This window comes from Mytilus trossulus, chromosome 11, assembly GCF_036588685.1.
Source record: "Mytilus trossulus isolate FHL-02 chromosome 11, PNRI_Mtr1.1.1.hap1, whole genome shotgun sequence".
Lineage (NCBI taxonomy): Eukaryota > Metazoa > Mollusca > Bivalvia > Mytilida > Mytilidae > Mytilus > Mytilus trossulus.
Genome location: NC_086383.1, coordinates 24,922,042 through 24,939,017, shown reverse-complemented (window position 1 = coordinate 24,939,017; position 16,976 = coordinate 24,922,042). Strand labels below are relative to the sequence as shown.

The 16,976-nt window shown below is 32.8% G+C and overlaps 1 protein-coding gene across 6 annotated transcripts in view; it reads right to left on the bottom strand.

Moving 5' to 3' along the window:
* LOC134690914 (potassium voltage-gated channel protein Shaw-like) overlaps nt 1-16,976 on the bottom strand; it is an 86,176-nt gene that overhangs the window by 11,294 nt on the left and 57,906 nt on the right. For 3 of the 6 annotated variants that reach the window (XM_063551081.1, XM_063551080.1, XM_063551083.1), the window contains one exon: nt 7,629-7,667. The exons of the other annotated variants lie outside the window; for them this stretch is intronic. In XM_063551081.1, the coding sequence (XP_063407151.1) occupies nt 7,629-7,667 (39 nt within the window). The remainder of the gene's footprint in view (nt 1-7,628; nt 7,668-16,976) is intronic. 6 annotated transcript variants of the gene reach the window in all.

The following is a 16,976-nucleotide window of genomic DNA, read 5'->3' as shown; positions in this document are numbered from 1 at the left end:
AAAAGTAACGCAAGTATGCGCTTACGTTGAAAATTCTTCCATTTACGTGGTACCCAGTTCATAAAGTGACGTACCACGCATGTATTGCTGATCCCATTTACGTGGTACCCAGTTCATAAAGTGACGTATTACGCATGTATTGCTGACAGGAAACTATGGTTCTGATGAATGATAACGTTTGATTTTGTATGATTTTATGAACTTCCACTTTTTGAATTTACCCTGGAGTTCGGTATGTTTGTTAAACTTCCCTATAGATAAATGTGAAAAATTAAAATAATTAAAATATTGCACATTACGTTCTATATGAGGCTAGATACATCCTTAGCAGCACGTACTGTTAGTATATTTTGCCTTCTCGTTAACGTTTTGATGCGAACTTTCCATGAGAATTTTTGATTTTTTTTGTTAGTTTGCAATTTCATGCACAGCAGCTTGCAAGGAATACAAATGCCTGCGAGGTTATAATGCCTACATATATTGAGCTTTGCTAAAGCAAACATACTTTCCCAAACCCCGTGTCCTGCGCTGTGTATTACTAGTTAAGTGCGCATGTGTAATGACTTAAAAATACCCGCACAATGCTATTCAAAGAGCAATCTTTTCTTTTTAAAATTTATCTTTAAAATTGTAGAAAGTAGTTGGAGAAGGCATTTGTTACTATGTAAGGATTACTTTTTGTACTTGTTGAATATGAATACATCATTTATCCATTAATCTAAAAGAGATCATATTCCTTAACATTATCGTTAAATTTTAAAGAATGTTTCACATTAAATTAAGACATGAGTTTGAATAGTTAATAGGAAATTTGATCAGCAATCTATTCCAGTAAAATAATTTACATATGAATTCAGGTGTCTCATAAATTAGTATTTCAAATTTATATATATATAAACAAGTTGGCATGATTTTTTTTACATTTGATTTATATAAGATATCCCTAGTAGTCTCAGAAATATTTGATGGGGCTAGAGGTAAAATAAGAGTTAAATGATGTGTATTATGATTTTAATGATAGAAAAAGATGTTAAGGAGAATTGACAATCTGTAACAATTGTATGATAACAGGATTCAAAGGTATGGAACGGGTGGTATAAAATTCAAATACCCTGATAATGGGAGGTAACAGCATAAAGAGGGTGGTCAACATAATAAGAGGTCCAGATAGCTCTTTGGATAGTTGTCACTGTATACTCCCATAAGTGAGAAAAAGGACAGAACAAGCCGTTACAAATACAAGTCTTTTATAAATGTTAGTTGAATTAACAATTACCAAAACAATCAAAAACGATATAATTAATCAAATTTTACTATTATACCACTAAAAGAATATCTGTTGCGGAATCTTTGATTTTCATTTGATGAGACCTTTTCTTGTATATCAATTGATTATAATGTTATTTTTTCTTTTAGTGAACGAGTTTTATTCTGAAACGGACAGTTTTATCTGAACGCAATCTAAAACGTGTATACTATAAAGAAGGTTACATAATGTTCGGTAATTTTGTTGCGTTAAATGACGCACTTTCAAAATATTAAGCTTGAGGTCAGTCAAATAATATTCAGTTACTTTCAAGCAATTCGGGGGTATCGTCAAACGCAAATATTTTTGTTACTAACATGTAAAAAGGTTTGTTCAAAATATTTAAACTTACGACGAATAATCGATTGGTATTGATATACACCAAACAAATGTTTTGTCTGTAATGGAGCTTTGATTCATTTTGCCATTTGATTAGGGACTTTCAATTTTGAAATTTCCTCGGAGTTCAGTATTTTTGTAATTTTACTTTTTAATGAACAGTGCATGTTGCCCTCTTAATGTGTTTTGTTATTAGTATGGCTGGATTATTGTATCATTAATATATACTCCTTATCTTTTCTTATTCATAAATAAAACAAAAATCTAGAAAAAAAAATGATTAATAGTTTTGTTAATTTGCACATTGCCAAAATAAATAAGGAAGACTTGTATGTGTAACGGTTATGGAAATGCAAAATCACCCTCAAGCTAGTTCAGTAATACATTACCAACTATTTGTCCGAACGGATAAGCACCGTAAGCACCTGTTATGAACAAAACACTACAATGTAAACATTCTCTAATTTAGAATACATATACAAAACATTAGTGACTAAACATCAATCTAATTAACATACAGATCTTGTATTTACTCTTTGCAAACAAGGATCTGAAAAAAAAACTTTCTACTTTCTGTTCGGGTTAGCCAATGGAATGTCAGCCTTCAAATATTTGAAGATGTGTATGACTATGACTAAACCAGAGGATTCTGAAATAACTCTTCAAACAGAAAGTAGAAAGTATCGATGATAGATCATTGTAAACAAAGTGTGGTAACATGATTTGTATCTAAATCAGATAGACTAAACACTAATCTAAGACACACACCAATATTTCTTGAATAGTTGAAATAACATTTTCTACAGACATAAGGATTAATCATAAGTGTCAATACATTGAATAATCTGTGCTAGTGCTATTGAAATATTTGAATCATTACAGTGTATTAATTCATGTTCAATTATAGAGTGTAATATATTTTTAATATGCTTAAGTATATGATGCAATATTAATGTACTATGTTAAGTTGTGTGAAAGTACAAATTGTTAATTTTGATATTAATGGATATAAACTAAGACTACTGGTATTTCAAAAATAAATGATGTGTTATTCAATAAAGGTATTGTGATCAATTAGAAATATAGCTTAATATGAATTAAATGATCATATCTTCTCCGTTTACAAATACATGCAGCGCAAAGGAATATGTTTAATTTGTGCTCTCTTTCGAGTATATGGTTATAGTTGAAAAGGTTTGTTATGATATGGTATAAGTAGTTATATATTTATTTCTTATTTATAAAACTAAATGGAGTATGTGTGATACATAAACATGATGAAGAGATAACATATGTTCAAGGGTCCAATAAAATTTTAAAAAAAATATGAAATTTGGAAATATTAACTATTAAATAAATATCTAAAAAAAAATCATTTGGTGTAGTGTTTTACCATACAGAAAAAAGCACTCTAAGGGTAGGGCGTTTAAAGTTAAGGTTCAGCTATTACTGAATAGATGTTCTGGTAGTTTGCTCTCATAGGCTGTCCGCCTTAAACAATCTAATTCATCTCTCTTCTTTCTGCCATGCAAAATCCAGATAACCTCCCTTCTCTCTCTCTGCCTTGAACAATCTTAATCATCTCCCTTCTATCTCTCTGCCTTGAACAAACTAAATTATCACCCTTCTATCTCTGCCCTGAACAGTCTTGATTTATCTCCCCTTCACTTTGTTGCCTTTCTTAGTAATATGACATGCATTTCTAATGACGTTTCATATTTAAAAAGTTTTGTAATAATAATAATAATAATGTAAAGATAGCAACAGAAGATAACAAAAGATCAAATGTTTTAATACAAATTAAAATGGATAATGTTGCTTTTAGACTTTCCTAGTTGAAAAAAATATCTTTTAACGTTTGCAATGAGGAAATCGGAACCCTTACCGTAATTAGGTATTTAAAACTAATTTAGTCAAACGGTTATTCGTAAATTAGAGCAAACGTTAACGTCAAACATTCATATATGAAAATTAGAAAAGTAATTTGCTGGTTTATGGTATAATTTATACCTGTAAATAATACCTATAGTTGATTCTTTACACAATCTTTCAATTTATTTTTGGAAATAGGTTAAACTTAAGCGTCAATCTCTGCTTTTTTCTCTCTCAGTAAATGATAGGTTAAAAAGTAATTTGTATCATATCATGTTTTCTCTTCAATTTTCCCCTACAATTAGCCGTTGTCTTTAACCTCTAAATGAACTTTTGACTTGTGTTTAACCGTGTTCTCTTTCGTCTGATTATTCATGTTCCGTTTCGATATAAATACAAAAAAAAACCTGAAAGTTGTATAATTCGTGACGTTTCTAAGCTTTTTGAATTTAAACCATCACATAAAAAGAAACTAATACACATCAGATAAACCTTAACTAACCAAAAACAAATCACTCCTTTTAAAAAATATTTCACCTAGATGATACAATGTCATTTTTATCTGTTTTTTACTCTTTTTATTGAAAAATATTTAAATAACTGTGCAGACATTCGACTTGATAACTTTATTATCATTGAAAATCACCTATCTTGGGGGTTTATAAGAGAGATGTCCTCAATGTTTTCTGTACCACTGTTGCACTGCAGGTTCCTGATAATTTTAAAAAAGTAGATACTGTTAACTGAGATAGTGATAAACCGCCCTGTATAGAGGGAGGGTAGGAGGGGTCCTGATCCCGTAATCCCGGGCTTTAAAAAATGAAATCCCGAGGTCCCGAGATTCGAAAAAATATTTCTCGGGATCCGAAAGGGTCAATCCCGAAATCCCGAGCTTAAAAACACAAGATCCCGGAGTCCCGATAAAGGTCCTATCCCCCCTCTGAGTACCTCGTCGTTTATAAAATTCAAATATACTTTATCGTTAGACGCCAGGAGTATTTTATAAACACATTGGTTTATTAAAGCAAACCTTGCGAGTAAATGATCAAATATGAGGGCCTAGATGATAGGTCTTTTTCTGTATTTTATCTTAATATTAAGCAATTTTACTCTTTTATACGTTTATGCTTTTGAAAATTATTCTAAGGAGACAGATTAATATAAGCAATTGTTGCTTGTTCCTGGATCCTTATTGTGAATGTGTTTATAATTCATACTTATGTATTTTTTATAATAAAATATTGTTTACACTAAAATTATTCTCTATTCTGTAAATCCCATCCACACACTCTCATATGCACTTAACTACAACTAGTACCGAGCCTTTGAACTCAAAAGCATAAGCTGTTAGAGTGTTACTCCGCTTATCAATATAACAAATATTTGTGTGACGTTTTTAATCAAATAGGTATTCGACCTGAGATACGAGTGTCTTGATTATGGTGAAGAGAAAAGAACAAATTTAGTGGTTGTGACGTAACAATAACATCAAAGGGAGGTTATGACGACAAGAGTGCAATTTACTCACATTGTTGGCAGGTAGATACAGTTGTAATTGATTTTATAGAACGACAATGATACAACAATGAACAATATAAATACATGTGAGGGATTTTGTGTCCATAAATAATTTGAAAATGCATCTCTGGTATGTTGCAACATCAAACACGCCTGATATATCATACATTAAATATATTTTACTCCATTGGCGTTTAAAAACGAAAGTCAATTTCACGTAGAGAATGGGTCCCCTATATATTCATACATACATGTGGTGCTCCGGCATGAATGCGTAAGGGAGACCCATCTAGATTGTTCAAGGCAGAGAGATAAAAGAGATAAATCTTATTTGTTCAAAACACAGAGAGGGAAGATAATCCAAATTGTTCAGGACAAAGAGAAAAGAGAGATAAATGTAATTTGTTCATGATAAAAAAAGAATAGAGACACCTCATGATTGTTCAAGGCAGAATAAGAAGGGAAATATTCTACATTGTTCAGGACAGAGAGAAAAGGGAGATAAATGTAGATTGTTCACAGTAAATAATGGGAGACAAATCTTGTTAATTCATGGCAGAGAGAGAGGACAGATACTCTATACAGTTAAGGGCACAGAAGAAAATGGTAGGTAAATCTAGATAGTTCAGGACAGAGACAGAAGGAAGATACCAGAACGCAATATTCTATTACGTTTAAACACTACCATGACCAATAGAAGGGCAGAATGATACCTGGTATTACTACTGATGCATAAATACAATTTCTGTCTATAAGGACCAAATCTTTAGAAAACTGTGGGCCACTTTATATGTACCTTACATAATTGAATTGAAAGTGTCATTGACCAGAATATTATTCCAATCTATTAAGGTACAATATCCCAGATGCAGAGAATGAAGATCCTGGCTTTATCCTTGGTTGAGAATCTCAAATCAGAGAATAAGAGTTTAAATAAATGTGCCCAGTTGAAGTAAAACAACGTGATCGTTACGGCACATTCCTGACATTCTGTAAAATGGTCAGCTGATTTCATCAAATGAATACTGAAACAGCGTGATTTAATATGAAGAAAATATTAATAAAATACAAGTTACAGAATAATCTGACCAAATCAAACGATTATCGATATCAACCAAAGGAACGAATCGAAAACAACTTTCATATTCCTGCGGCATTTCCCAAAGAAATGGGTGGGTTGAACCGTGGTTTATGACTAAATAAGACTCCCACTTGCATGCAGTTCTCTTATTTTGACAAAATTGGACGAGTAACCCAAACAGACATAATTGATTTAAAGAAAAGAAAATCATGTCAACTAAATATTTAAATGAATAATGTATGGACACAAAACCCCTACATTTGTGAGATGGTCCTTGCACCTGGTCTATACACTCATATATGTTTTGGAAACTTCATTAGGACTGTAGGTAAACAAAAATCTTACAAATCATGGATTAGATACATATATATTCAAGAGTTTATTGTTTTTACTTATTTTTGAATTGCTATATTGTTAAAACATTCATTAAAATCATATCTAAATAAACTCATTATAGATACCAGGACTAAATTTTGATTATACGCCAGACGCGCGTTTTGTCTACAAAAGACTCATCAGTGACGCTCGAATTCAAAACAGTTCAAAGAGCCAAATAAAGTTCGAAGTTGAAGAGCATTGAGGACAAAAAATCCTAAAAGTTTTGTCAAATACAGCTAGGTTAATCTATGTCTTAGGTAGAAAAGCCTTAGTATTTCAAAAATTAAAAATTTTGTAAACAGGTAATTTATAGATATAACCAAATCAATGATAATTCATGTCAGCACAAAATCACTACTGGGCTGGTGATACCCTCGGGGAAATAAATACCCACCAACACTGGCATCGACCTAAGTGCATTTGTCCTTGGATTATTCGTACGAAATACCACGTTTAAAAAGTCTCAATTTTTGTTATGATTACACATAGATGAGCCTTTTGTGTCAAACATTAAAAATGGGTCGTCCTGAAGTTCAATCTAGTGATGCCGATATTTGATTAAAGCTAAACAATTATTACTTTAGTTATAAAATGAAATTAAGAACATACAAATATACTACTAATAATACACATGAAGATAATAAACCAAAAATGCATTTTATACAACAAAAGCTTAAGCAACGTGGCGTTGTGTCGGTGAATACTTCTAATTGATCGCACAATAATGCAACATGTTTTTGAAAGTTAAAATTTTAAAATTGAAAAAATCCGTATATTCAATTACTATTCAAGAACTAGATTAAACTTGTTTGAATTTATCACTAAATATAGAATCTTGTTTCGACAGGGGAAATGCCACTGTCAAATTATCATTTGGAATGAAACTACCCTTTAATATAGCTTATACTTTTACCAAAAATAGTTTATTAAGCAATGCCTACAGTCCTAATGTATGTTTCCAATCTTTGCAAGATGCGTGCAAGAGCCCTGTTCTATGGACTACACAATTCTAACTACTTTTTCCATGCCACGAAGCCAGATTATTGATTGGTTATATTTGACGGAAGAGGTGTTGTGAGCAACCACCGGTCTAGCTAATACGCATGCGGCACATATAAGGTACATTTGACTTACTACGGAATGGGAACATTTCCTGTATTGCACCACCTTGTGCTAAATAAAGGGAGATAACAAACAATCAATAAATTAAAGGGATGAAACAATAACAATCAATCAAAGGGGTAACAAAATCGAGAATTCTGATAAAAAAACAAACATCTAAAAAATTTCACCATTTCCGAAATTATCGATATTTTCTTCTTTTATATATATAATTCTTTAAAAATACCATTTAAAAGACCAATTATTGAAACTATTATTAAATTACTTAAAAGCAAAATAAAATTAAATTAAATTAGGTAATTCTACTTCCGGAAATGGCTATAACGAGGCTGCTCTCAGTGTTAACTGAAATCAACCACATGTTTATAAATATAGCATATAATGTAATAAATATAGACTATCTATATTTTTAAGTGCTACAGAAATGCATTAACATATCACAACTGTTCGCTAATTATACGGAATTGTGCAGTTTTAACTAAAATTATGCATCTTTAACAATGTTTAAACATAATGAAAGACCTCTTCATTTATGTAGGAGTTGTCTGCCCTGGTAGAAATCCGCTATACATACATAGAGCTCGTCTAAGTAAAACTGCTTATTTTTTTTCATGAAAAAAAATTGACAAAAAAAATGTTCTGGATATCTGCGAAAAATACACCAGGATAATCATTTTTTTCTGATTCGATTATTATGTGCAATTTTCCAAATTAGCAAACTTTTGCTTAACAAAACCAACCTACTTCTACCCAGTTTTAAACAATGATTAGATGACATATACTGTAAATATATTATAACTGTTATACACTTATATGTGTGTGACCTCATTATTGGTATAAAAACTAACATTCTGTATAAGAGAATAGAAATCAATTACAGTTTTAACATGACACTTTAATTAAACTATCTGTCGTAAATGGATTTCATGACGAATGTTTTACGTAGCACTTGGATTCGTTGTGACGTCACATAAAACAACAATTATTCTAATGAATGTTGTATTCCATCAACTCTTCTTTCTACTAAAAGCCAATGTAAATTAAAACCTTAAGATCTTTTCAACCAAAATAACAAGCGCCATATCGATTGGATTCCCAATTCTACCGTAAACAGCATAATGTTCTATTTTGCCAAACATACTTTGGTTGTCATGGTAACAGATATTCATTCAGTAGCAATTGACCACATATTAAGGAAAGTCGTTAATATACCGTCTTAATTAAAAGATATTGCTTGCCATGTCAATGAGTGAATAGTCAATATAGTAACAAAATAAAAAATTCCAAGACCAGTCCTGTATCACAGTTATACTAACGTTAGTTATATAAATAAATATATATATATATATTAATAGCATTTTAAAATCAATCCCTTTGTATAAAATACAATTTGATTCTGACACATAAACATAATTTTTGGAAAAATGTAAAATTTTGCTTGACTAATTACACTTGGATTCTGATTCGGTCGTTCAATGTATACTTCTTTTTACGAAACCAACCCAATCCAATATAATTTTCTACAAAAAAATAGTCAAATAGCAAAAATACCTAACTCAATGGAAAATATAGCAAGTCAAAATCAAAATCTCAAACACATTAGACGAATGGAAAACAACTGTCATATTCATAACTTGGTACAGGTATCTCCACGTGTAGAACTCATCGTAGATACCAGGACTAAATTTTGTATATACGCCAGACGCGCGTTTCGTCTACTAAAGACTCATCAGTGATGCTAGAAAATGGTGGATTAAACGATTAAGGAATTTCGAACAGCGGTATTCTAATGTTGCCTTTATTTATAGCTGCTAGCTTAACCTCTCACATGTTATAAAAGATAGGCAAATGATATCAGACGGACTTTCAAACTCACAAGTTAAAATAAAAAACCAACGCCGTGGCTAAAAACGAAAACCAATAAACAAACAATAATACACAAAACACAAGATAGAACACTAGACTGAGCAACACGAACGCCATCAAAATCTGAGGTGCTCTCAAATGTTTCGGAAGGTTAAGCGGATCCTGTTCGACAATTCAGAGGGCTATAAGAGGTAATACAATGTAATGGCGCAATAGCTGAATAAAGGATAAGAACTTCGACACCGATCGTACTTCCTTTTTTTCTATGATTGTACTTCCTAAACTATATTGAAAACTTGTTGTACGAATACAATATAATTAAATAGCACTTAAGTAATAACACATAATGCTTTTGTTTACACATCGTTGTCAATAGAATGAAATTTGATGAGACTTCCACACAAGCGAGGGGTTTAGCTAGCCTTAAAACCATGTTTAATCCACCATTTTCAACATAAGAAAATATCTGTACCAAGTCAGAATATGACAGTTGTTATCTATTCGTTTGATGTGTTTGAGCTTTTGATTTTGCCGTTTGAAAAGGGACTTTCCTTTTGAATTTTCCTCCAAGTTTAGTTTTTTTGTGATTTTACTTTTTGTTGTTTACGTAAATGTATAAGAAAAGTTATAACTATGTCATAGATGTTACAGCAGTAAAGTTTATACTTTTAACTAAATTGATAAATTTAAAAATAGCCTAGAATCGTAATAAAAAAATTATGGTAACAATTTTCTTGCACCAGATGCGCATTTTGACAACTACACGTCTCTTCAGTGATGCTCGTGGCCAAAATATTTGAAATCCAAAGCTTATATAAAAGATGAAGAGCTATAATCCAAAAGGTCCAACTCGCTCAGGCAACTTTGATTTTAGCTTCGTTTAACGATTATTTTTATGTCCTTGTTGGTCACATAGATCATAGATCATAACGACTCTACATACATTATACATACTTGGTTGTCAAATGTTTGGGTCTAGGCGATTCTCATAAAGCATCGGACATACGAGCATTATAAAGGTTTGTTTTCGTTTTATAATTGCTCAATTATAAATATTATAAAGATGTGGCGTTTACATTGTATTCTATTGATAATGGAGTTTCAATATTTATAAATTCTAGATCAGATAAATCTCAAATTTATATCAATTAAATAAAATTAGAATCGTTTTACAAATGCAATAATTAAAAGTTATTGGATATTCAGTCCAATTATTTGAAAATTTATTCCATACAATAATGATTTATGTTACTATTTAGAGGGAAAACAGATTTTTGTAAAACTAAAAATCAATATATTGAAATATGAAGTTCTAAAAAAAACCAAGAATCATCTCCCTAAATCACAGGTGTTGTTCAAAATTAAGTAGGTTTGGTCTTATTTTTTTAGTTTCTTTTTCGATCTTAAAACTTTTCAAAGTTTTTGTTTTATTGTTTCAGTGACGAGACGTTATTTGTACAAAACAAACATTATGACGTTTTAGACAGAAAAACAAATAAATTACATAATAAGTATTATGTTGGTATTCAAGAAGGGCAGACATTGAAATTTTCTTGCAACACCATATCATTTTTATTTATCAAACAATATTTGATCGTGACCTATTAAACTTCTCTTATTAAAAATAAATGTTCTTTTTTAAAAATCACTGACATTGTATATATTTTTTTCAAGTTTGGGAAATCGTATGTATAATACTAACAAAAAAATAACAACTGTATAAATATGCAATTCACTAATATTAACGAGGCCGGGATAAAGTACTGGTACTTGATGTTTTTCAAATAACAAATGTACAGATTTCAATAAAATATGATAAATTAAAAAAAAAAATATTAAAAAAAAAATTCAATCGCGTGCTTATCTTTATTGTCTGATTCCATGATGCTATCTTGTCATTTTGTTAAAAATAAAAAGCCCCTCGGTATAAACCAAACCCAAATTTATAGAACTATAAGCTCCGCTTACTTTATAACTCAAAACTTAATAAAATTGAGAATGGAAATTGGGAATATGTCAAAGAGACAACAACTCGTTCATAGAACAGACAACAGCACTAGGTAACGAATATGTCTTCAATGCAACGGAAAAAAACTCCTGCACCCCGAGGCGTCCTTCATATGGCCCCTTGACAGGACTTAACAAATACCTATACTAGTGATCACATCGCAGTTTATTTTCTAGTAAACATTAATTCATTTTAATAAAATCGAAAATAACATTAAATTTGGAAAACGTAGTTGACAACGTATCTAGTAAATAAATATAGATAATTGATATACGTATCTAATAATAAACTAATATCCTATGATATGCATGCCTACTACTGATCGAAATTTGATAAATATTTAACGAGGTATCTACTTTGAAATCGACAATTTCATTTAAATGACGTAAACTAATTGATTTCACGTGGAATGATATTGCTTTCATCTCACGTGACAATTTAAACCGACGTCTTGTTTTAATTTCAGGTTCAAAATGGAATAACATATATATTGTGCTTCTTTGTTATATATAAGTTGGTTTTTATAGTGATTAAGATTATAACACAATGTTGACTGCTGTGACCCTATTTTTAATATTTTTACCTCTCATGTCTGTTTGTTTTGTTCAGACATTGTTGTCGATCTAATGGAATTTGATACGACTGTCATACAAATGAGAAGTTTAGCTAGCTTTAAACCAGGTTAAATCGACCATCTTCTACATAAAAAAAATACCGGTACCAAGACAGGAATATGACAGTTGTTATTCATCCGTTTGATGTATTTGAGCTTTGTATTGCCATTTGATAAGAAACTTCCCTTATGGAATTTTCCTTTGAATTTAGTATTTTTGTGCTTTTTACTTTTTATATCGAAAATCTCTATTGGCAGTCTTAAAACTCTACACGGAGAGCTCTTTTGTTTGGAAGATGTTTGTACCTAACATGGCATAACGACTCTCTATACCAGCATTATTAAACCCATTTAGTTAATAGATTTATTTCTCCCATTGATACCTGTATCAAATATAATCTCAAGGGGCATGTTATTAGATGTTAGGCAATCTTAAATCCCATTGACAGGTTCAACAATCCCTTAGAACACGTAACTTCATACGTATCTGTATACGTCCTGGTGTTCTGATTTTATCAAAATCATTGTCGGTAATGATGTTTGTATTCTCTGTTGTAGATCTACGATAGTTAAACATAATCCTGACTAATGGCTCGTAAAATAAGGATATTGAAACACAAGGAGCTGTGCCAAATCATATAATGTATGTTATGTAATGTGTAGTAAGATCTAGTAATGTAGTACCATCAGACAAAATCTGGCAGGAAACATGTTTCTACTCTTATAAAGAACCAAATTTTTCAAAACCTATTAAGATATTAATGGACAGTCATATCCCGCCACTGAATGAAACGGCACATCAAAATCTTGTATTAAACTACCTACACATATGAATACAAATTACACAATATATTAGAAATAATAGAAATAAATAAACTCAAAGACATCATAGAAACCAGGATAAAATTTTGTATTTACACCAGACGCGCGTTTCGTCTACAAAAGACTCATCAGTTACGATCGTATTCAAAAATGTTAAAAAAGGCCACATAAAGAACGAAGTTGAAGAGAGTTGAGTACCAAAATTCCTAAATGATTATTGATCGTAGTAGTAATACATTAATTGAATCTATTCCAGATAGTTCATACAGATTTGTGTTTAAAACGAAAAAGGCACCAAAGTTGAATTATTTTAGAGGCGGATATAGAGGAGATATGGTGGTTAATGCATAGGTTTTTTCAAAACTGTGTCTAAAGTATCCCCCTCCCCCTGTTGCACATTCCTGTATCCGCATTTGACAAGTGCAAAGTGTAAAATATAATTAAAAAGATTGTTAAAGTTTCTATGTAGATATCTTTTAAAAGAACTCTTTCGATTTGACCTCACATCCCCTTTTTGACCCCATAAGACAAAACATTAACATTGATGGTGCCGATATTATTTGCTTTTTCTCATTTATAATAATTATTTGATAGTTTTTTTTGCAGGCATTTTGACACCTTGTAATGAAAACCTTGATTAATCATATAATATGGTAATCATGTATGTAATTATGTAGGTAATTACAATTATATGTTATAAGTAATAATTTTCTATTGTTTAGCTTACCTCCCAAATTTCTAGTGGAGTTTCGTTTGCCAAATTTTTAATTTGAATTATTTGTTTATTTATTTATGTGTCTAGGTTTGTTCTATATTCTAATAATAATTTCATTTGTAACATTTGTTGTCTGCACAATGGCTATTGCCCATTTAGAATTGTTCTTTCGATTCAGACAGACTAGGCATCTAAAAGGAGTATGTTTTGTCTTCTTGTACACCAAAAGACCACTTGGCAGGAAAAACGTGATGTAATAATATCCTAGCTATCATAATAATTGGGTCACATTTGTTACGCAACGACAACCAATTGATAACAGGCCCTGACTTGGTGAGATACACGACAACCGTTTGATTACAGGCCCCTGACCTGGTGAGATACACGACAAGCATTTGATTACAGGCCCGTGACTTGGTGAGATACCCGACAAGCATTTGATTACAGGCCCGTGACTTGGTGAGATACCCGACAACCATTTGATTACAGGCCCCTGACTTGGTGAGATACACGACAATCATTTGATTACAGGCCCGTGACTTGGTGAGACACACGTCAACCATTTGATTACAGGCCCGTGACTTGGTGAGATACCCGACAACCGTTTGATTACAGGCCCCTGACCTGGTGAGATACACGACAACCATTGAATTACAGGTCCCTGACTTGGTGAGATACACGACAACCATTTGATTACAGGCCCCTGACTTGGTGAGATACACGACAACCGTTTGATTACAGGCCCCTGACTTGGTGAGACACACGTCAACCATTTGATTACAGGCCCCTGACTTTTTGAGATACATGACAACCATTTGATAACAGGCCCGTGACTTTTTGAGATACACGTCAACTATTTGATTACAGGCTCCTGACTTAGTGAGATACATGACAATTATTTCTTTACATGCCCCTGACTTGGTATCTTAACGACAACCATTTGATTACAGTTCCCTGACTTGGTGAGATAAACGACAACTATTTGATAATAGACCCTCGACTTGATGAGAAACACGACAACCATTTGATTACAGTCCCCTGACTTGGTGAGATACACGACAACTATTTGATAATAGACCCTCGACTTGATAAGATACACGACAACTATTTGATTACAGTCCCTGACTTGGTGAGATACACGACAACTATTTGATTACAGGCCCCTGACTTGGTGAGACACACGTCAACCATTTGATTACAGGCCCGTGACTTGGTGAGACACACGACAACCATTTGATTACAGGCCCCTGACTTGGTGACACACGTCAACCATTTGATTACAGGCCCCTGACTTGGTTAGATACACGACAACCATTTGATTACAGGCCCGTGACTTTTTGAGTTACACGATAACCATTTGATTACAGGCCCCTCACTTCGTAAGATAAACGACAACCATTTGATTACAGTCCCCTGACTTGGTTAGATAGATACACGACAACTATTTGATTATAGGCCCTCGACGTGAAGAGATTCATGACAACCATTGAATTACTGGCCCCTGACTTGGTGAAACACACGTCAACCATTTGATTACAGGCCCCTGACTTGGTGAGACACACGACAACCAATTGATTACAGGCCCCTGACTTGGTGAGATACACGACAACCATTTGATTACAGGCCCTGACTTGGTTAGATACACGACAACCATTTGATTACAGGTCCTGACTTGGTGAGATACACGACAACCATTTGATTACAGGTCCTGACTTGGTGAGATGGAAAACAACCATTTGATTACAGGCCCCTGACTTGGTGAGACACACGACAACCAATTGATTACAGGCCCCTGACTTGGTGAGATACACGACAACCATTTGATTACAGGTCCCTGACTTGGTGAGATACACGACAACCAATTGATTACAGGCCCCTGACTTGGTGAGATACACGACAACCATTTGATTACAGGTCCCTGACTTGGTGAGATACACGACAACCATTGATTACAGGCCCCTGACTTGGTGAGATACACGACAACCAATTGATTACAGGCCCCTGACTTGGTGCGATACACGACAACCATTTGATAACAGGTCCTGACTTGGTGAGACACACGACAACCATTTGATTACAGGCCCCTCACTTGGTGAGATACACGACAACCATTTGATTACAGGTCCCTGACTTGGTGAGATACACGACAACCATATGATTACAGGCCCCCCACTTGGTGAGATACACGACAACCATTGATTACAGGCCCATGACTTTTTGATATACACAACAACCATTTGATTACAGGCCCCTCACTTGGTGAGATACACGACAACCATTTCATTACAGACCCCTGACTTTGTGAGATAAACGACAACCATTTGATTAAAGCCCCTCACTTGGTGAGATGCCTCTAGATAGGCACACATAATATGTCTCACAAGATACCAATTGGGATAGGCACAAATAATGTGTCTCACAAGATACCAATTGGGAAAGGCACACATAATGTGTCTCACAAGATATCAATTGGGATAGGCACAAATAATGTGTCTCATAAGATACCAATTCGGATAGGCACACATAATATGTCTCACAAGATACTTATTCGGATAGGCACAAATTATGTGTCTCACAAGATACCAATTTGGATAGGCACAAATAATGTGTCTCACAAGATACCAATTGGGATAGGCACACATAATTTGTCTCACACGATACCAATTAGGATAGGCACAAAGTATGTGTCTCACACGATACCAATTAGGATAGGCACAAATTATGTGTCTCACACGATACCAATTAGGATAGGCACAAATTATGTGTCTCACAAGATACCAATTGGGATAGGCACAAATAATGTGTCTCACAAAATACCAATTGGGATTGGCACACATTATGTCTCACAAGATATCAATGGTGATAGGTACAAATTATTTCTCACAATACAAATCGAGACGTTTGAAATAACATTGGTTAAAATAACAACCAACAAGAATGATAATTAACACCCACGACAACGTACACTTAATTAAATAAATGATACATTATAAAATAATGTTCTTGTACCTTATCATTTAATAAAACATATGTTATAACAAACACTTATCTAAATTGAGGTTAACAATACGATTCCTAGCAAATTATATAAGTATTTTATAGCTTCAAAGACTTCGTCTATGGCAATGTTCCCAACCTTCCTATTTCCTCGACAGTATAATTGATTGCCCTTTAATGTTGAATTTGAAATTCTATCTAAACAATTAAAAGCAATTAATAATTAAAATGCTTAATCATACTGTCTGATTCACAATGACAAAGGAGTTCTTTGCCGTTATTTGGCGTATGAGTAGATTTTGTTGGGTAAATTCGCGTTTACGGAGATCGAGTCGGGTC